This window comes from Mobula birostris, chromosome 9 (genome assembly GCF_030028105.1).
Source record: "Mobula birostris isolate sMobBir1 chromosome 9, sMobBir1.hap1, whole genome shotgun sequence".
Taxonomy (NCBI): Eukaryota; Metazoa; Chordata; class Chondrichthyes; order Myliobatiformes; family Myliobatidae; genus Mobula; species Mobula birostris.
In genome coordinates this window covers 34,641,171-34,664,214 of record NC_092378.1, presented here as the reverse complement: position 1 = coordinate 34,664,214, position 23,044 = coordinate 34,641,171, and the positions used below count along the sequence as shown (strand labels likewise).

Genomic DNA, 23,044 nt, shown 5'->3' with positions numbered 1-23,044 from the left:
TAAGCCACACAAGTCAGTTTTACAATTATTGGTAAAGGTGACACGAATATTAAAAGCAATACTGTTAATGAACAATTTGCAGATGTTTTCTTATATTTCTAATTGCCACTTAAACTTTGTAATTGAATGTTAACTGAACTGCAACTTTTATATTGTTAAGCGTCATTAAATAACTTGTGGTGACATTTTTACAGGGTCTTACATCCCCTAAAGAAATTGGGATAGAGGAGGATAGACTGAATAAGTTATTAGAAGAAAAGGAGAAGATTTTACACAAAACAACTGCACCAAATCTGAGAGCAGTTGAAAAGCTACAAAATGTGTGTGATAAGTTTGAACAATCAGTCCATGGTAGGTTCAAAGCAAAGAACCAATATCTTGATTTGCAAGAGTAACTCTATTGAATTTTTACACAGGAAACATTGGTAACTTGCTGGACACATGACATGGTTTTTGATGTGTAATGATTGAATAAATGAAACTGGATTTCTCACAGACTGAGTCTGTAAAAGGCTTTAAGTAGTTATATTAGATCTCCTTGCATCCTTCTCTATCCAAAAGAGAACAATCTCCATCTCGAATCATTTAGTCATTTTCCACTCTCTAAAGTCTTTCCTAAATGATGGCAACTTAAATTGTGACCAAGCTAGTATTTCATGAAGGCTTCCCTTGACCTTGTACACAACCTGATCCACTCTGTTATCACTATCAGCCTGGCCCTAAAACTTCAGAATCAGCATAAACATTGCCACAAGAAGATAAGTGTTGAAGCATCTAAGGGCCACAAAGCAGAACTTCTCAGACAATGTCTCATAAGTCACTTGTTAACACCCAGTCAACTGCCATTTATCAATGCCATTTGCCAAAGATAAAGAGGCACCTATAGGAAGGGGTCCAAATAGCACAGAAACCACAGCAACTCTTCTCCTCAGTTGCCTCCTAATGGCTGAAGAGCTGTTCCCTGAATCACATTGTGAGAACTTGTACATCAAGAAACATAATGATGTGATCTTCACTATTTAAGAAGTCTCAGAAATGTAAGTTTAAGTTTAATTGTCGTTCAACCATACATAAACACAGCCAAACAAAACTAGCATTACTCCAGGGCCAATGTGCAAAACATGGTACCAACATTCACACACAGCATAAAGCACACATAGCACATACTGTACAAGATAACAAGTACATATAAGATCTTAATAAAATACAGTCACACAAAAATACAGTCCAAGACCACAAGTCCATGAATATGACAGATCGGTAGCCGAACACAATACAGCCTGACTTCTGCTGAGCAAATGCTAGGGGACAGCACCAATTCCAGTTGGGACACTGTACCACGCTGCCTCAAATGAAGCAAATATATCAGTGGATCAGAGTTGCAGTACTCTACATTAACTGTCCAACAGACTCTTACGATCACAAGAAAAATGACTAAGATGATCACTCGCTGTTAGACTGCACACCATCTTCACATACCAATGTTTCGCTGGTGCAGGCAGCAGCATGATGTGCAGCAAGTCCAGATCCTTCAGTTTCTCTACCGTCGAGCAATGCACTGATGGGGTAGACCTGCAGTACTTTAAGTTGTTAATGTCCAGCAGGGTCTTGCAATAACACCTTTAATTGACTCAGTAGAAGCCGCTGCTTCAGCAGCCATTCCTGGTCTTTTTAGATTTCACTAAAGCTTTTCATTCCCCTGATAGGGATTCTCCAAAAACTAGGGTATCTACATAATCTCATTTCTATCTTACATGTATTTTAAGATGAGCACTACTATCTTAAAGATAAGACTGCATTAGTACTCTGACTCATTGTTTAATTGTTCTCACTGCTTTGCTACACCTGACCTTCAACAAGGTCCTCACAGTATTAGAGCTAGTCTTCAGAGCTGCACCCTGCAGTGGCTGCAACAGAATCAAGATCAGTCGATCCTCTGTAGTCAAGTTATAGTATGCAAATTATATTCATGTTTTCATACACACAGAGGGCCAAGTCATCATCAATTTATTCACTGAAGCATATGATTCTATGGGCCTTAAACTCAGCACTACAAGACCAAGATCTTTTGCTGATCTGTTCCCACAACACCTCCCTCCAACAATAAAGGTCCGCAGTAAAACCTTGAAAATAATGGGCCATTTCTCATACCTTGGTGAAGATAGACATGTCCATGAAATTTACCACAACGGTCTATCTGCCAGGGCAACAGTAAGTACAATGGGATTTCAGGATCAAGTCCTTGGCTTTGGTATAAAGTCATAGTCTACTGAGACTGCAATGATCCCTGCTCTCCAGATACACCTGCAATCTGCATTACCTACAGAAAGCACTTCAAGGCACTGTAAAAACAATCACCAAAACTGCAAAATCCTCCAAATGCACTGGAAGAGCAAGAAAGTTGTCGTCTTGTAGGCCTAATACTAGGTTGCCAAAAGCATTATTCCAACATTCCTGTTAATTCTTAAGAATCAGAATGGAAGCAAGTAATTTTTGATTCTGAAGAGCAGTGAAGAAGAAAAATAAGGTCATTGAACTTCTGAGATCATTCTGCCTATGTCCCTTCATTCCACGTGTTGATCTCATCAGCAGCCTTTTACATCTGCTATTCACTTATTCATGCAGAGGACCTCCTAGCCTTTATTGTCACAGGATTTCTATATTTTCCCATTTCTCAATCAAGACTAGTTTTGAAAACCAGGGTGCTCATATTCATCCAAGAATTAGGAGTGGAAGCTCAATGTAATCCTCATGACTGTAGCACCTTTCATAAGATAATGGCTGATATTTTACCATTGAAACCCATGGAACTGTGTTCTGCAATATTTTCTGTGTTTTTTATGAAAACTTATATTTTATACATTTTAGAAGCTATTACAGTTTGTTTTTATGTTTCTCATGTAATCCATTCCCTTTTTTAACAATGTCTTGGTATTTCTTTGCAACACTAAAATTTTCTGCATTCCCGAGTGTACTTAAAAACTAGTTTTCCTTTGATCTTATAATCTTACTTGATAGCCATGACTGGATCACTTGGGTTTTTTTGCCTTAAAGATATTATGAACTACATATTAATTCTTTAACCTAAAGGTTAGCCATTGCTAATTTACTCTCATGTCTTTAATGAAGTTTCCAACATTTTCTGTATTAGATTTCCAGCTTGTACAGTTTTGTTTGATTTTTCATTTACTGCTAAAATGCCTTGCCTCTGATTTGAAATAGGTATTAATAAGTATATCAGAGATCATCAGATAGTGTATAATTATTGCAGTATGGTTATTTTTCTATCTTGGTTTATCTTCTTTTGCTAGCATTTGACTTAAGCAGAAAGAAAGCTAGAATCTGCAGACAAGATTTTGAACAAGTCAAAAGAAGGAGATACAATTTGTTTAACCACTGTTTTGAGCATGTTTCAGTGAAAATCGATCAAATCTACAAGATGATATGCCAGAATAGCAGTGCTCAGGTAAGCAGTATTTCTGAAATTCAATTTTTACTACAACCTTGTCTGACAAAAAAAAAATCTGGAAAAAATCTTTGTCTTGTAGGATTAGGAGAAGGCCACTTGACCCTTCAAGCCTGCTCTGCTGTTCATCAAGATTATTACTGATCTTTTACCTTTTTGCTCTTTCCCTACTGTTTTGCTTTTGATTCCTTTAGAGCCAAAAATATGTAGTTCTCTGTTTTAAATGAACTTCATGACAGAGTCTCCACAATCCTTTTGGGTACTGATTGTCACCTATTCCCTACTCTCTGAATTAATAAACTGCTCCTCATCTCAGTTCTAAATGGCCTACCCTTATTCTGAAACTGCGCATTCTGATACTATGCTCCTCAGCCAGGGGGGACTGCCATCCCTGTATCTAGCCTGTCAAATCCATTAAAAGCTTTGTAAGTTTCAAAGATATCTTTTCTTATGGTGTACTTAATCACTCCTTGTATGGGAAAAGTTGCCACCCTTGAAAACATCTAGTGAATCTTTCCTCTTTGGCAAGTGTTTACTTTTTCAGGCGGGATACTAGAACTGTATCTAATGCTCTAAGTTCCTTCTCATGAAGGCCCTATATAATTGCAATAATACTTCTTTAATCCTGTACTCAGAATGCTCTCATAATAGAGACTATCTAATCACTCACTGCAGCAGCATGTTGGTGTTTTATGTAGAAGGACACTGGCTTTCTGATGGTTTTAATCCAAGGTTTTTTCAGAAGTCAGGAAAGAGGCACAAAGTTTATTGCTTCACAATCGTTCTATTAAGCATAAATAAAACAAAGAAAGTTGAAAATGTTCGGTAATTGAGGTCTAGTAAGTGAAGAGGGGAATGCAAAAGAAGACAAAAGATGATGTACCAATGTGGTTGAACGTTCGTATACCCATAGATATGAAACATTCCAATCACATTTGTAGATAAGAGTTAGCCAATCAGGATAGTTTCTATTCAAATAATGTAATATCAAAAGAAGTTTCTGGAGCTTGGACACACTGAATAACTGCATATACAGTATATACTGTGTCCACTAAGAAGCATGCTAAACAATTACATGTATATCACTAGTTATGTAAAATACAAACAGAAAAATAATTGTTAAACTGCAAAGAAACTAGCAGTCTAATCCAATAATCCCCACCCACCCCCTGTGATTCACACATTTAGGATCATTACGTCTGAAAGTTGAGGTGAAAGAACTTGAGGTATCTACAGTAGGTTAAGTATAAAATTACTTAAACAATGAGAATATTAAAGACTATATATTCAAAGTATTCATAGAATTATGTCATTGTTAGGCAGATTAGTAGACACAGAAGTCTAAACTATTTTTAAACTACTTAAAAAAGATCAAAGCTATGATAAAACATTAGTATGAATATTAGTGCTCATTGTAAATAAGGGAAATAGGCAAAAATATAACGTAGTATTAGAATGAATGTCACAATGTCCAGTAGTTCTCAACTTGTTCAAAGTCTTCTGTTTGGTTAGTGATTTGTTCACTGTAGCTCAGCAGTGTAGACACTGTGTCAAAGATTGGAGGTGCAGTAGACAGTGAGAAAGGTTTTCAGAGCCTGCAGAGGGACTTGGACCAGCTGGAAAAATGGGCTGAAAAATGGCAGATGGAGTTTGATACAGACAAGTGTGAGGTATTGCACGTTGGAAGGACAAACCAAGGTAGAACATACAGGGTTAATGGTAAGGCACTGAGGAGTGCAGTAGAACAGAGGGATCTGGGAATACCGATACAAAATTCCCTAAAAGTGGCGTCACAAGTAGATAGGGTCGTAAAGAGAGCTTTTGGTACATTGGCCTTTATTAATCAAAGTATTGAGTATAAGAGCTGGAATGTTATGATGAGGTTGTATAAGGCATTGGTGAGGCCGAATCTGGAATATTGTGTTCAGTTTTGGTCACTAAATTACAGGAAGGATATAAAGAAGGTTGAAAGAGTGCAGAGAAGGTTTACAAGGATGTTGCCAGGACTTGAGAAACTCAGTTACAGAGAAAGGTTGAGTAGGTTAGGACTTTATTCCCTGGAGCGTAGAAGAATGAGGGGAGATTTGATAGAGGTATATAAAATTATGATGGGTATAGATAGAGTGTATACAAGCAGGCTTTTTCCACTGAGGCAGGGGGAGAAAAAAACCAGAGGACATGGGTTAAGGGTGAGGGGGGAAAAGTTTAAAGGGAACATTAGCGGGGGCTTCTTCACACAGAGAGTGGTAGGAGTATGGAATGAGCTGCCAGATGAGGTGGTAAATGCGGGTTCTTTATTAACATTTAAGAATAAATTGGACAGATACATGGATGGGAGGTGTATGGAGGGATATGGTCCGTGTGCAGGTCAGTGGGACTAGGCAGAAAATGGTTCGGCACAGCCAAGAAGGGCCAAAAGGTCTGTTTCTGTGCTGTAGTTTCTATGATTACTAACACATTAACCATAGTGCTTGTTGTCCTCATCTGGTACCACTTTAGCTCGCTTGCAATGGCTGGTGTGTATCCACTTAATTTTGCCTTCTGCTTTTGCCACTGAGTTGGTAATTAACAGCAGTTGATAAGGACCTTCCCATCAAATTTTCAATAGTTCCTTCTGCAGTTTCTTAAACAGAACCCACTCACCAAGAATCAGGCTATGTCTTCTTCCTGTTGGATCACTCCAGGCAGCAGAGACCAGTTGAGAAGCAGACTGGATAGCTTATTTTTACACAATATTTAAACTGTCTGCCATATCAGCCTCTCTGAGATCGAGGGGTCCCATCAATGACATAGGACACCCTGTTACCACCTTAGTTTAATTTTCTAGTTGGGGTTGCTCTGATGCTATATTAGACTATAGGAAGAACCATCGGCCATGGTATACCTTCCTCATTATATTTTGTCGGTTGTTTGATAGCTCCATTCATTAGTTTGACCTGTCTTGATGACTCTGGGTGACGTAGACAAAAGATCTTCCAATGTTCATCAGTTGACGTAATTCCTCATAAACGTTCCCAGTGAAATATGATCCTTGGTCAGAGTCGATGTGACATAGCAATCCCCATCTCCATCTAGGAATATAGTCTTTCATCAGAGTTTTTGCTGTGTCTGGCAATGGCTTCCCTTGCTGTAATAGTGAAAATGTCCACTAAACTACAAAAAGTAGTGACAAAGATTTCCACAGATTCACCATTCTCTAGTTAAAGAAATTCCTCCTCATCTCCATTCTAAAAGGATGCCACTCTATTCTGAGGCTGTTGTTTTCTGGTTCAAGAATCTCCCACCATAGGAAAGATCCTCTTCACATCCACTCTATTAAGGCCTTTCACCATTCGGTAGGTATCAATGAGGTCATCCCTCATTCTTCTGGATCCTAGTGAATACAGACCCAGAGCCATCAAACAGTCTTCACATTACAAGCCATGCAATCCTGGAATCATTTTCATGAACCTCCTTTGAACCTCCTCCAGTTTCAACACATCCTTTCTAAGATGAGGGGCAGAAACCTGCTCACAGTACTCCAAATGAGGCCTCACCAGTGCTTTATAAAGCCTCAACATTACATCCTTGCTTTTATATTCTAGTCCTCTTGAAATCATGCTGTCAAGAGTAAACATGCCAAAGGTCAACTGATGTGAAATGATAAGATCTGTTTGGCTTGAGCATTTTTTAAAAATTATTTTCATTACTCCCAAGGAAGTGACATTTAAGGAGTTGGTATATTCATTTTTGCTTAATTTACTGATAATTCTCATTTGAAATAGGAATAAATCCTGTACTTTTCACATTAATATCTCTGCACAGTTTTGCTAGGTGAACTACCTAATCATTTGCTTTGCTCTGTGAAGCATTCTACATACATAGTTTCAGCCATTTGATATCATTGCTACATTAATAACACCAGACAGCAACATTTTTCAAAAAGGTTGCTTCCTCAGAAATTTTTCTGGTTCAGATGGACCGCTTGAAGCTGAACACAAATATAATTTCAGACTGAAATTATGTAGGAATTTGCAGAAACAAGTAAATAACCTTTATTGATGTAATGTGTTTAATTGCATAACAGTGCTAATGCTTCACAATAGTTCAATTAGGCTAAAATATTTTGTTAGTAATTTTTGTTTGTACTCAGTTTCTGAGGTTTCTCACTTGTGTCCAACAATAATCAGCCAGCATTAATGGATTCCAGTTGTCCTGTTGCTTAGGCAGATTAGGAGAATGGACAAAGAATAGGCAGGTGGAATACTGTGTTGGTAACTGTATGGTCATGCACCTTGGTAGAAGAAATGAAAAGGTAGATTTTTTTTCTAAATGGAGAAAAAATACAAAAAACTGAGATACAAAGGGACTTGGAAATCCTTGTGCAGGATTCCTTAAAAGTTAATTTGCAGGTTTAGTTTGTTGTGAGGAAGGTGAATGTGATGTTAGCATTCATTTCAAGAGGACTAGAATATATAAAGCAAGGATATAATGTTAAGACCTTATGAAGCACTGATAAAGCCTCACATGGAATATTGTAAGCAGTTTTTGGCCCCTTATCTTAGAAAGAAGATTCAGAAACTGGAGAGGGTTCAAAGGAGGTTCACAAAAACGATTCCAGGATTGAACAGTTTGTCATATGAAGAGTGTTACCTTATGGTCTTGTGATACCTTTTCTCCATGACCGCACTGTTCTGGTGAAACCTTTCACCATGGCAAAATTTGTAGGGAAGAAGTCTAACTGGGATATGGAAATTAATCTTTAGTGATAATGTTGCACTTAATTGTTTTGTATGCTTGAAGCATGTTGTCAACCAGCTGCACATAGTTTGGTGCTTTGTTATTTTCAACATCCTTGAATGCTTTCCATGCGATTTTCTCCGGTCCCACTAAAAGTTCTTTGAATTGCCTGTCATTGATGATGTGTTTGATTTGTGACAGCAGAATTAGTCCTTCCATTCTTGAACCCAGTAATTCTGCTTTTGCCTTTGACAACTCCAGGTCATTTAACTCAGATTGAGTTATCAGATAAGGCTTACTCTACCTAAAAGGTTCAAAATCTGTATCAGTATTAGTGTCATTTTCTATTCCTGGCTCTTGCATCACGGCATCTTTGCCTGCCTCCTCTAGACTCCACTACTCCAGTGGCTTCGGTACTGAAAAACTTATTGTCACGCTGCACAGGTCTCATGGCTGAAGGGAGAATGGGGTATTTAATGGCTTTCTTGTTTCCAACAGAGAAACCAGACATGCTGGTCAGACAGAAGTAGCAGTCTGTCACATGATTCTTCTACTCTCACCATATCATCGGGACGGTGAACAGCATTGACTCCCTCTAAGCCAAGCTCAGAGATGATAGCATATGTTGCGCAACAAATGTGAGGAGCCCAGGCTTTGTCTTGGTTGCCAATTTTGTATCCAAAGTTGAGTTCTTAAGCTTTCTTAATTAGAAGAGTTTAAATGTGTATTTGCCACAAATATAACAAAATATTGTGGCTGTTGCCACATTGGTGATACATTTTGCTATCACAAGTATTCCTGAAAATACAATTACTTTATTATAATGAGTATACGCAATATGATATGTGTGTGCATCCATGTGATCACAAAATGCTATACATGTAAACGCAGTGCATAGAACAGTGTGTGTGTGATGCTTTTATAGCCTTTCTAAAACCTGTCCTGCCATGCAGCATCCTTTCTGCCTAACTCGGTATGCCTGGGCGAGACAGAAAACATTTCAGCTTACATTGTCGGAAATATTTTAATTGACTTGAATTATGAATTAAAATAACAAATATAAACAAATTTTAAAAATGGTGATGGGGAAATTTCATAGTGATTTTTATAATCAGCAGCCTAAAATCCATAAGATTCACTCATAAGTATTCAGGAAGCAAAATCTTTTTTGCCTGGGGTAATTAAACATTAAGATTGAATAATCCTGAAAAAGGAGTGATGGGATTGCAGTATGGGTTTTATCCCTGTATTTGTGACCTGATTCAGGATGCACACAGAATTCACACTCATAATTTTAGTTTGTATCTAATTTAGTTACCTAAATGTATATCCATAAGCTCAGATGTTATTGCGTCAGTTCAACAGAGCTAGAACTGTCTGAAACAATATCTGTACCTATTCAAGAGGAATGCCCTGTCACCTGAAACCAGTGGTGAATGTTTTTTGAGCTTAGATGAAATTATAGTTAAGCAACAATGAAAGAACGTTCACTCTGCATATGTTAATAGTGAATCCATGAGGACATGGATAAAATTCCATGTGAAATTTAACAGCCCTACACGTTCAAGGTTCTTGTCTCGAAATAATCAGATTTCAGCATCACATGCAGCTTTATACATCACTTCCCTTAAACCACCTCTGGCATTCAGGATTACAAACTTAATAAACTTGTTCACACACTACTAAAAGTTCCACAGTTGCATATCAAAATCTACACACGTTGCCAAATGTTCCCTCTGTGAAAAACACATCATAAGACCATAAGATGTAGGAACGGAATTTGGCCATTTGGCCCATCGAGTCTGCTCTGCCATTTCATCATAACTGATTCATTTTTCCTCTCAATCCCAATCTCCTGCTTTCCCCCATATCCCTTCATGCCCTGACCAGTCAAGAATCTTATCAACTTCTGCCTTGTACATACTTAATTCTTGGCCTCCACAGCTGTCTGGCATCGAATTCCACAAATTCACTACTCTTTGGCTAAAGAAATTCCTCCTCATCTCCATTCTAAAAGGACGACCCTCTATTCTGAGTCTGTGTCCTCTGGTCTTGCACACTCCCACCACAGGAAACATCCTCTCAATGCCCATTCTACAAGGCCTTTAACCATTTGATAGGTTTCAATTAGATCACCCTTCATTCTTCTGATTTCCAGTGAATACAGGCCCAAAGCCATCAAACATCCTTCAAATGAAAAGCTGTTTAATCCTGGAATCATTTTTATGAACCTCCTTTGAACCCTCTCCAGTTTCAGCACATTCTTTCTAAGATAAGGGGCCCAAATCTTTCTAAGATAAGTGAGGCCGCGCCAGTGCTTTATAAAGTCTCAACATTACATCCTTGCTTTTATATTCTAGTCCTCCTGAAACAAATGCTAACATCACAGTTGCCTTTCTCACCACTGACTCAAACTGCAAATTAACTTTTAGGGACTCCAAATTCCTTTGCGCCTCAGATTTTTGTATCCTTTCTCTATTTAGAAAATAGGCAGCCTTTTCATTTTTTGTACCAAAGTGCATGACCATACACTCCCCAACATTGTATTCCATCTGCAACTTCTTTGCCTATTCTCCTAATCTGTCTGAATCCTCTGTAGCCTCTTTACTTTCTCAAAATTACCTGCTCCTCCACCTATCTTCGTATTATCTGCAAACTGTGGAATAATGCCATCAATTTCATCATCCAAATCATTGACATATAACTTAAAAAGAATCAGTCCCAACACAAACCCCTGTGGAACACCACTAGTCAGAAGGCAGCCAACTGGAAAAGGTTCCTTTTATTCCCACTGTTTGCCTCCTGCCAATCAGCCACTGCTTTATCTATGCTAGAATCTTTCCTGTAATACAATGGGCTCGTAGCTTGTTAAGCAGCCTCATGTGTGGCATCTTGTCAAAGGCCTTCTGAAAGTCCAAGTACACAATGTGAACCGATTCTCCTTTGTCTATCGTGCTTGTTATTTCTTCAAAGAATTCCAACAGATTTGTCAAGCAAGATTTTCCCTTAAGCAAACCATGCTGACTATGGTCTATTTTATCCTGTGCCTCCAAGTACTCTGAAACCATATTCTTGACAATTGGCTCCAACATATTCCCAACCACTGAGGTCAGACTAATTGGCCTATAATTTCCTTTCTTATGCCTCTCTCCCTTGAAGAGTGAAGTGACATTTGCAATTTTCCAGTCTACCAGAGCCATTACAGAATCTAGTGATTCTTGAAAGATCATTACTAATGCCTCCACAATCTCTTCAGCCACCTCTTTCAGAACCCTGGGGTATACACCAGGTGACTTATCTACCTTCAGACCTTTCAGTTTCCCAAGACGTTTCTCCTAGTATTGGTAACTTCACACACTTCATGACCCCTGACTCCTGGAACTTCCACCATGCTGCTAGTGTCTTCCACACTGCACTATTGTCAAAGTTTACCTTATGTACTTCCTTCCAGGAAAGGTGGCTTAAGTTGGCAGTAGTAGCAGACTGGAGGGCTGAGGTTCATGTTTTATCAGTTCACCATGCTGAAACAGGAAGGGCTGGTACAAGCTAAATTTACCTGTTCAATTTGTTAGTTGATCACTTTGTGGAACATCTCCTATCAATTCACAGAGGTGACACTAAGCCCATTAAATTTGATTTCTGTCTGTAACATTTGCTCATCTATGGCATTGGCTCAGCTTGTTAGTTTTAGTTAAACCCTTTTACCCTTTTCATTCCTCAACTCTCTAAGTACTCCCAGAAAACCTTGTTTAGAGCTTATCTACATTGTCACCCTAGTTTTACCTTATAAGAAATATCCCCACCCTCCTTGCAGCTTAACAAGCTCCATTTGTCATTTTCCCAGTTCAGACAAAATATTACTTGTCTTTCTTCCCACCGATACAGCCTGACTTGCTATTTCCAGCATTTTCTGCTTTTATTTCAGATTTCCAGCATTTGGAGTTCTTTTTGATTTTCAAAGATAAATTGATGTTAGTTTTGTTTTGTCACAATCGAATATGTGAACGTGGTTTCATAAGGTTATTTAGTTTGGTCTTGAATTTACCAGTTGCAGTAAGTGTGCAGTGAAATAATTAACAACAGGAAAGAAATAGCACAGAGCAATTTTTAAAAACATTTTTAGACACACAAGATAAGTGGTGCTGTTTTGACCATCGTTTAATAGCCATGTCTTATTGTACTTGAAAGTGGTAGGTTTTGAGAGCCATATCAGTCCTTGTCAGGGCATTCCCATAATGCTGTTTGGTAGGGAGTTCCACAATATGAACCGTTGCTGAAATAGAGAAAATATCATGTATTTCCAAGTAAGAAGGATGTGTAATCAGGAACCAGGTACAGTTTTACCTGTGTGTTTGATTCCCTTGTCCTTTTTGATAGAGATGTCTGGTTTGGTAAGTGCAATCAAAAAACTTTTTTGAGTTGCAGCAGTATGCGCTGATGCTTTTGCTCTCGGGTCTCTAGGATGATGTGCCTTATAATCACCTATAATAATAATTCAATAATTGTCAGGATGTGCACACTTTATTTTGTAGATAGCACTACAAGAATGTCTTAACCTGCTTCAATGACTATAGTCCAGCAGCACTTGCATCCATTGTGGTGAAGTGCTTGGAGCAGTTGGTGATGAAACATATCAACTCCTGCCTGAGAAGCGACTTGGATACACTCGAATTTGCCTAATGTCATAACAGGTCCACAGCAGATGCCATTTCATTGGCTCTTCACTCAACCCTGGAACATAACGCATATATCACGATGTTCTTCATTGAATACAACTCAACATTCAATACTATCATCCGCTCAAACTAATCAGTGACTTTATCATTCAGTGGTATCACTAGGAGGACCTGCCCTGGGCCCAGCACGTAAGTGCCATTGCAAAGAAAGCATGGCAGCGCCTCTGCTTTCTTAGATGTTTACGAAGATTCGAAATGTCATCTAAAACTTTTAACAAACTTCTATAGATGTGTGGTGAAAAGTACATCTGCTAGTTACATCACTGTCTGATATGGAAACACCAATGCCTTTGAACAGAAAACCCTACAAAAAGTAGTTCATACAGGCCAGGTCATAATTAAGCACATATACAGAGAGCATTGTCGCAGGAAAGCAGCATCCATCATTGAAGAAGCCAACCATCCAGGGCATGCTCTGTTCTCAGTGCTGCCATCAGGAAGGAGCCTCAGGATCCACACCACCACATTCAGGAACAGTTATTACCCACCAACCATGAGGCTGTTGAACAAAGGGGATAACTTCACTCACTCCAACACTGAACTTCTTACAACCTATGGACTCTTCGTCTCATGTTCTCAGTATTTATTGCTTGTATATTATTATTTTCTCCTTTTTATTTCTTTGTACTTACTGTGAATGCCTGCAAGAAAATGAATCTCAGGGTTGTATATGGTGACATATATGTACTTTGATAACAAATTTGAACTTTAAACAAACTGAAAGCATAGAGTACATGCCTTTGGGAGTGAAAGCTTTATTTCTTTTTATTGGATACAAGTGCGGAGTAACCTCTTCCAGCCCTTCAATCCATGCTGCACACCAACCCTGAATTTAACAATGACCAGTTAACCTACCCACAGGTACGTCTTTGACTGTGGGAGGAAACTGGAGCACCTGGAAGAGACCCACACAGTCACAATGAGAATGTACAAACTTTGCAGATGTCAGGAATTGAACCTGGGTCGCTGATACTGAAAGGCGCTATGCTAACTACTATGCTACTGTGCATACTTTACATTCAAAAAGAGTTTTAGGAGGCACTAAACGTATTACTCAGGGTATTTTTTAGAATTACTCAATTGTTCTTTTGACATGCTTATTATGAAATGGGAAAGCTTATAAATTAATTATCACTTTGGACAATATTCTCAGCCTCTGACCTGCTCTTGCAACCAGAGGGTAGGTAGCTGTACTAGTTAAGTTTCTGCTTAAAGGTGTCCACAAGAATATTCTTGGGAGATGTAGAGACAGACATCCTGTTCATTTTCAAGAGGAAGTGATTAAACTTCCTTACTAGAAGTGGTTATTGCTCCCCATTGGCACAGGGAAAATGTGTCATACCCATTTCTAAATGTTGCTCTGATCTTACAGATAATGAGCACTTTGTCTCATTCCCTGAAGGAAAGAAATTACCTTTAGGCTTTTGGTTATTGAAAGTTTCATGTAATCAATATTGCTGGAAAGGAATGTAGGGTATTGCTTTCTCTTCCCTCCTCTCATTTGCTGGCTGGAACAGAGCGTGTGTGATTAGCAGATATACAGGTGTCCCCCGCTTTTCGAACGTTTGCTTTACGAAACCTCACTGTTATGAAAGACCTACATTAGTTACCTGTTTTCGCTAACAGAAGGTGTTTTCACTGTTACGAAGAAAGGCAGTGCGCGCCCCGAGCAGCCACTCTCCCCCGGATTCGGAACGGCATTCTTGCCGACATTGCTTAATCACGTGCCTGTGAGCAGCCGATTGCAAGATGAGTTCTAAGGTATCGGAAAAGCCTGAAAGAGCTCGTAAGGGTGTTACACTTAGCGTAAAACTAGACATAATTGTTCTGATCGTGTTGAACGTAAGGACAAAGTGAGTTTGGCTTGTGGAAGTTGACGAAGATGATGTTGAAGAGGTTTTGGCATCCCATGACCAAGAACTGATAGATGAAGAGCTGATGCAATTAGAAGAGGAAAGGATAATAATCGAAACGGAATTCAGTAGCGAAAGTGAAGTCGTCCAGGAGCTGAACGTGAACCAAATGCGTGAGATTTTTGCTGCAATGATAAAGTAGGACTTTAATTTTGAAAGAGTACGTCAGTTTAGGGCATATTTGCAAGATGGTTTGAGTGCTTACAAAGAACTGTATGATGGAAAAATGCGCGAGGCTAAGCAGTCAAGCATACTGTCGTTTTTCAAGCCTTTCGCATCAGCCACAGCCGACGACGAACCTCGACCTTCGATATCGAGGCGGGTAGTCATAGGAGAAGATGAGCTGCCTGCCCTGATCGATGATGAGATGACACCCCAGTGTCCCACCACCCCAACCCCTGGGCCCCGGACAGATACCGATCCGCGGAGCATGCAGGGGTACAGTGGTAGCCGGGAGGCACACAGCACATCTTTAAGAAAAAAGCCAAAATAAACATGCTAATTAATTAGGTGCCGCCCGGCACATAGATATCGGCCCAGATCAGAGGCGATTTGTGCTGCCTCTGATCTGGGCTGACATTTACGTGCCGGGCGGCACCTAATTAATTAGCATGTTTATTTCGGCTTTTTTCTTAAAGATGTGCTGTGTGCCTCTGGGCTACCATGGTACCCCGCATGCTTCGGGGATCGGTATCGGTCGGCAGCCCGGAGGGTGGGGGCCACTGCACCACCCAGACTCCGACAACTCAGCCTAACACACCATCATCTGTGTGCTCTGCTCTGTCTTCCCAATTTCCGTAAGTGATACTACACTGTACATACGTTATTTCTACTTTATATAGGCTGTGTATTTTTACATGTTATTTGGTATGATTTGGCAGCTTCATAGCTTAAAGGTTACAGGAGAGAGTGTTTTTGCCAACAGTGCTTGTGTGAGATTTTCTGCCGAGAGGGCTTGTGTGAGATTTTCGCTACGAAGAACGGTGCCGGCAATGATTGTGGAAAAGTATTTCTACTTTATATAGGCTGTGTATTTATCATATCATTCCTGCTTTTACTATATGTTACTGTTATTTTAGGTTTTATGTGTTTTTTGGCATGATTTGGTAGGTTATTTTTGGGTCTGCAAACGCTCACAAAATTTTCCCATGTAAATGAACGGTAATTGCTTCTTCGCTTTACGACGTTCCAGCTTACGAACCATTTCATAGGAACGCTCTACCTTCGGATGGCAGGAGAAACCTGTACCTCTGCAGGGCTGTACAACATGGCCCATTCTGAATGGTTCACCTGGTTGTGTCGTTTGTATGTTCAGTCACATGACAGATGGGTTTCATTATTACTGTCATTTTGTTCTTATACCAAGTTCTTATGACAGCTGTACATGAGGAATATACCGGTGAGTAGCTACCACTTACCATTTTTCCCCTGAGTAAACTTTCTTTGTTTAGTACAGGGACTATAATGAGAAGACGCAGCAGATTTGCTTTAGGAAATAATTGTGACTTTTCCCAGTTCCAGACCTAAAATCAGCAATAGTCTACATCAAGGGTTCCCAACTTTTTTTATGCCTTGGACCAATACCATTAAGCAAAGGGTCCTTGGACCCCAGGTTGGCAGCCCCTAGTCTAGATTATGCTTTTCCTACAACTTTAGTAACCATGGAGGTTACTAAAGATGGATCTAGCTTTAGGAATAGCAAAATCTTATTACTAGAGCCATCCTCTGAGGCAAAATGAAATAGACTGAACTGCAAAGCTTGAGGCTCATCCCAAGCTTTTGGCAATTCTGCACTTACAAAAGCCTTTATAATTTTGTGGAGTGTTGTACTTTGCTGCTGAATTTAATGATGAGCTCAGCGGGAATGTGGGGCATCAAATGCTTTGCATCCAATCACCAGCTTGTCTCTATCCTCCAACGTAAGAGACAATCTCGCCTAAATAGTTGGGTAGAGGTAATTATATTTTGCCCTTTATCTTCTTACCATGGTTGCAGGTGAGTTGGACATAATGGATATGATAATTCTTTTTGGCCCCAGATCATCTCTGGGTTCTGTTGTGGAGTGTTGGATAACATGGGTACAATCAGTCATATCCTTTACCATGGAAATCACATTCCTGAATCTTCAAATGCACTCTACCAGTTGATACCAGCCCAAAGAGATGGAAATTAACTCTTCTCTCCTTCAGAAAATATCTACCTTAAAGCTTGGACATGCCTCCCAATAGCTGTTGACTGCTGCAGCTAAGATGAACGACTGCAGTTCTGGCAGTAACATCTGGCTAATCTTCCTGACACGTCTTGAGATACACAAACATTGCCATTTGGTCATGTAAGTAAAAGAGATGTTTCCAGAAAACTGATTGTTAAAGCCTGCACGTCAAAGTCTTTGTTCTTATTTGGCAGGTTATTATGTTTTCTGGGTAATCTCAGAGAGCCTGAGTATGTTGACTATGTCCCCCTTCTTTATAAACTATTGTAAATTCAATTAATATCCTAAGTTAGTCATCAGCACTTCATCATGGCACCTGAAGTTCCAACAATCTTAAAATGAAAATTCAGTCACGTGTTCATCATTAACTCTGGTCAGTCAGAAATAGTCCGTGAGCCGGTAGGGTTGGTTGGTACCATCTGAGGGGAATAATACTCGTAGTGATTTTTGGCAAGGTATTCATCTCTAGAGTTAGAAAATATGTGATAGCATTGCGCCAGTGGTAGCTTTATTACTTCAAATAAGTAGTCACTTCTTGTATATATTCCATATTAACATCAGTACAGCAGAAAATGTTATCCCCCCCCCACCCCAAAGTTAAAAAACCTCATTTGGAGAGATTTCTGGAGTTTTATCAATGTCATGATATTTTCCATGTTGTTGTATCAACTCAAAACAATCTTAAGCTTTTGTCATAGCATATAGAATTACAGTACAATGATACAAATGTAGGATTTCACACGGCCATAACCTAGGCCCCATTTGGTTGCAAAATGAATATATTTAATCAAAGACTGCTTTCCATACTTTCATAACCTATTACTGTAATAATAATAATTTTCCAAGTCTTCCACATCTTCATCTGAATTTTCCACACTCTCTGAGGTGGATGCCTGGTTCTCACAGTCTGCCAGTCTACACATGTCAGTATACCTGAGGCCATTTGCAACACACATACATCTTGGGAATGAACTTTTTTTTGGACAGTTACAGGCCAGTAGATCCAGGACAGCATCGGGTGCTGGCTGGCCTTCCATCCAGTGCACCACCAACTGTTCAGCTTCCTCTTCTTTCCATCTTCCATCTTTTGCCAACAGGGCTTGGCACTTGTGGGTCCTTCTCCATACATCTTCTCCGTATACCAGCCTGGTAGTTGGCTTGCTGTGCATGTTTTGTTAAGCGGTCCTTGCATGGTAGGAGTTAATGACTTTTGATTTCACCTTTTTTGGCACAGAAAAGATTATACCTGAGCTCATTGACCTTGGTGGTCAATGCTTTTGGGGCATACAGGAGACATGTAAATGCCTCCAGTTTGTCCATCAGGTCTGGGGAGAGGTCCCATTCCTGACCCAACTCTTAAGAATGTGTCCTGAGTTTCCCTGTTGCTGGTCAGAAGTTTTAGAGCACTTGTCTTCCCTTTGTCTGCAAAAGCGCTTACAGTGTCACATCCTGTATATGCGTGCAACCCGATTAGAGCCCTACAGACCTCTATGCCAACAGTCGCAGCAACCTTCCTGATGTCTACAAGCCTTGTACGGGTTCTAGTGCCACACTTCTGGAACAATGGGGCCTCAATCTTGTCACAAAATGCTAAAGACATGATAAAGACATCTGTGTCTTCTGAGCAGATCACTACAGATTGGTATCCCTCTCGTGGCATGGGCAGCATGGAGAAGTAGGTGGCCATCTGCTTCTTCTTGACACTGAAGAGCTGACACCTCCTCACTGTCTTGAGATGTGATTCAGCAACATTTGTCATTCATAGTTGCATGCAGAATCTTCTGTAGCTGTACTCCTTCTTCCTCCATTCATGGACTGTGGAGCTAATGAGACTATTTTTGTTACTGATTTTGGTCAGGAAGCTCCTCCACTGCTTCACCATCTGTGTGCCTGTGATACCTTGCAACTCATGACCAGTCTCTTCACCCTGTAGAGATCTTTCACTATTCTTGATAGAGTTCTCCTTGTATGTGTCAAACACAACACTTATTCTGCTACTCTGACTGCCTTCCCTCAGAGCCATACCCAGAATTGTCGTGGCAATATCTCTGAAAGTAACTTAGTCACCTTTCACTCTTTGGACCAAGTTCATTCCATCAACCACTGTAGCAGAGTTTCCTTGGAGTTGCTCTTCTACTGCTACATTTTTCTGCAAGGTTGTGGCTAAAGTAGCTTTATTTGTCTTTCTCAGCAATCCTTCTGGTGTGGACAGGGCACAGGGCAATGGTCCAAGGGGATGAGAAAGGATATCCTCCATACGTAGACTGCGCCCTTGTGCCATCACTATGATGCATCCAAACAAAGAACTGTCTGCTTTGAAGATGATTGCCCTCCCATTTGATTTCACTTCTCTCTTCTTACACATATCACTGAATGTTTTCAGTTTGTTGGTTTTCATTGGTTCATGGAATTTCTTTGCTGGTGGGTCTTCCTCCAGTCTCTCATCCTTGAAGGTTGCATAGCATTGCTCACCAATCTCATATGCCTTCATCAGGTCGGAGGCAATGTCCTTGGGGGCTGCCTTTGCCGTAGAGATGCTAATGAGGTCCCGCTTCTCTGCAAGTTGGTTGACCCATTCATATATGAGGCTAATCACTGCTGAAACTGCTTCCTCATCTTTCTGGATTATTGGCCGCTGTAGCTCCGCGTGACAAAGCTCTGATTTGTTACCTTGCACCATCACCCTTAACTGTCCCAGGAATGCACTGCGGTGCTCAGCTGTTATGTAGTAACACTTGATAGCTCCAGCGTTCAGGCTGAACCGTGATGTGCCTCCAGGAGTCTGTGTGTCTTCAGTAGCCTGGTCCACAGGGATCTGCCCAAAGGGGTTGTTACTTGACAGCTGCACTTAGAATTGGCCTGTCTTGAAGGCCTCATACACAGAAGGATTCTTCTCTGGGAGGTTCATCATCTGAGCAAAGTAAGGGGACAGGTACCTGGCATAATTCATCTTATCATAGGCAAAGCACCATAGGATCATAGTTCTTATAGCATGGAGGTGCAACTCCCAGGCCCCTCACGAGAGGTGCGCAGAAGCCCAAGTACTGTGTTTTCTACCATGTCAATGTATGAAATCCAGAATGCGGATAGCTCTCCATTGTTGTGATGGAGGTGTTCCAGAAAGTCTGTCCACAGGGTTATCAGCTCAGCTGAGAGTGGACTTTGCAGTAGATTGTTCAACTTCTGTTGGTTCAAGTCACTGGCCATGTCGTTCACATGGTCTAAGAATGATTTGAAGAAGCAATCACCGCTGTAATGCTATCACATATTTTCTAGCACTAGGGGTGTATACCTTGCCAAAAATCATTGTAAGAATTATTCCTCACAGATGGTACCGATGGCCCAAATTTGGGGTCCTGGCTCATGGATTAAAAGGACTCCATTAAATTTCTTGCAACTGAATACAAAGTTTGCCATGCATTCTTAATGCTTGGCAAGTTTAATCAGCCCAGTTTGGAATTGATTTCAATGAACATTGCATGAGAATAAATATCTAAATCTACTAGCATTAGTATTCCAGTACGTAAACAATTTATATATTTTTTCCTAAGTAATATGAATTGTGTTAAAAGTGGGTACATAGACCATTACAGCTCAGTGTAGGCCCCTTAGCCCACGATGTTGAGCCGACCTTATAACTACTCTAAGATCAATCTAACCCTTCCCTCCTACATAACCTTCCATCTATGAGTTTCTTCAGTGCCCCTAAAGTATATGCCTCTACTACCATCCCACATAGCCCCTGCTCTCTGTGTAAAGAACTTGTCTCTGACATCCCCCTCCATACTTAACTCCATTCACCTTAAAATTATGCCCCTTGTCAGATCATGAGTGAAATTGAAAATGTGCTATACAGTCCCATCTTCAGTGATATAATTCAAGCTCTCTTATTCAACAGAAACTATATCCAGTTTTTAATTTGAGGTAATTGAGGAAATATTCATAAGATACATCTAGCTATACGACACATTCATTGTTCACACTTAATCAGTGCAGTTTCTCAGACAAGGACAAAAAACATAAGAATCTGTTTGAATTTGCTAATTATTCTTGCTGATAATGTAAAAAGGGTATGGGGTAGGGTTAGAAATAAAATAGAAAATGTTAAATCTTAAATACAATCAGAAGAATTAAGACTGATGAGTTACCTTAGTTTTTTTTCCATATTTGTGAAATAATGTATTCCTTATGGTTACAATTCCACTTCAAGTAACAACTACCAGATGTTTTTAAATAAATGGTTAGATTCATAACCTTTAGGCTTAGTTATAGTTCCACATCATTTGAATAACACAATATCTGCTGTCTGATCTACAAGTCTATGATCGCTTCTACATGTTCATTATCCCTCCATTCTAATCAGGAATATTCCATTTTAATTACCTAATTTATAGAAAGTTCAAAGACATTCCGTTCCTCCTTAGGCATTCCTCAGTCCTGAGAACTCAGAGGAGCCTTACTTGGATGGTATTGGTTACAACTGTGTGGCTCCTGGGAAACGATTCATGCCTATGGATAACTTGTCAGGAGGAGAAAAGTCTGTGGCAGCATTGGCACTACTTTTTGCTATTCACAGGTAAACTGAAAATTTCCTAATTGTATTCTGGAACAATGACGCCTAATATCCATTTTTCTTTGTTAACTTGAACACAGTTTACCTCAAATTATTACACAGTAGTGAATTCAACATTTAACCAAGTTAACAATGCTGAGGACCTGGAGTTCCAACTGTAAATTCAATAATGGGCATAATGTGATAGCCACAAACTGGTCATTGTTACCAATCAGAACACAAAATTAAATAGATTAGGTTTGGAGAAAGTAGCAAGTTGTTAAAAGAGTAGGTGTAGTTTCGAAGATTGAGAATAGAATCCCATCATCCATGAGAGGCATAGATTTTTGGGCAGTGTTATGAAATAGAAAATAAAAGTAAGGTTTATTGGCCACTTTAAATTGCCACCAGTATGTATTATAAATGAGTAGAAGAACTTGGGCTGTAGTGCTGAGAACGTGGGAAAAATAGAAACAGTATTAGAATTAATAATGAAATATTATTAGTGTAAATGGCTGATGATAGGCACTGTCATGGTGGACCAAAGGTCCGGTTTCTTGACTGAATCGGTATGACTATGGAGAATTGCATACAGCAGTTGTGGGAAAATTCATAAATATAAATTTGGCAAACAGGAAAAAAGATTGCATATCACAGCAAATGAAGTTATGGCAAATAATATTTGTCAAAACAAAGTGACAAAATGGCTGTATGGAAAATACCTCAAGTGATATCAAATACACCAAAAAGAATTTACTAAGAAAAAATACTCAATTCAGAAGCTAGATCATTAAAATAATTAATAAAGATAAAATAATTTAACGTATTTTCTTTCCATTTACAGTGAAATGTGTGCTAGCAATGACTCAAAAAAAAAACTAATTCTGAATTAGGCACAAGGATCTGCCATATTTGTTTTACAGTACTTTGATTCAAAATCTTGTCCTTTAAGTTGGTAAAGTATGTATGTATGCCACTCCACTGTTTAAGAATGGGAAGTGGGAAAACAGAATCGTAAACTGGTGTTCCAAACCTTTGTTATAGGGAAATTACACTGACCTGCATCTAAGGATATAGAGTAATTTTGAATTGAACTGAGAGCCAGCATTGACTTGTGGAAGGTAGGTTGGGTCTGTTATTCAAGTGGACTTTCATAAAAGCTACTTGATAAAATCCTTTGTAGAAAACCATTAATTAGTAAAAGCTGAAATAAATGGAACTGATGGTGGTTTATTGATCTGACTTGAAAATTGCATAGTGTGGGAATAATTGGGCAAATACTCAAATTGTCAGGATGGGATGAGTAGGTTCCAAGATGGATCTGTTCACCATATTTATAAGTGACTTTGATGATGGAAGAGAAAGCCACATATCCAAGATTGCTGTGGCATTAGAAACATCTTCTGTGTCTCCAAGAGATGTTGATTTCCTGTACTGGTTGGGCCT

The 23,044-nt window shown here is 39.5% G+C and overlaps 1 protein-coding gene across 1 annotated transcript in view; it reads left to right on the top strand.

The window, feature by feature from the left end:
* LOC140203287 (structural maintenance of chromosomes protein 1B-like) overlaps window positions 1–23,044 on the top strand; it is a 112,793-nt gene that overhangs the window by 73,387 nt on the left and 16,362 nt on the right. The window contains exons 20-22 of the mRNA XM_072269301.1: window positions 195–351; window positions 3,312–3,466; window positions 21,471–21,622. Of these exons, the coding sequence (XP_072125402.1) occupies window positions 195–351; window positions 3,312–3,466; window positions 21,471–21,622 (464 nt within the window). The remainder of the gene's footprint in view (window positions 1–194; window positions 352–3,311; window positions 3,467–21,470; window positions 21,623–23,044) is intronic.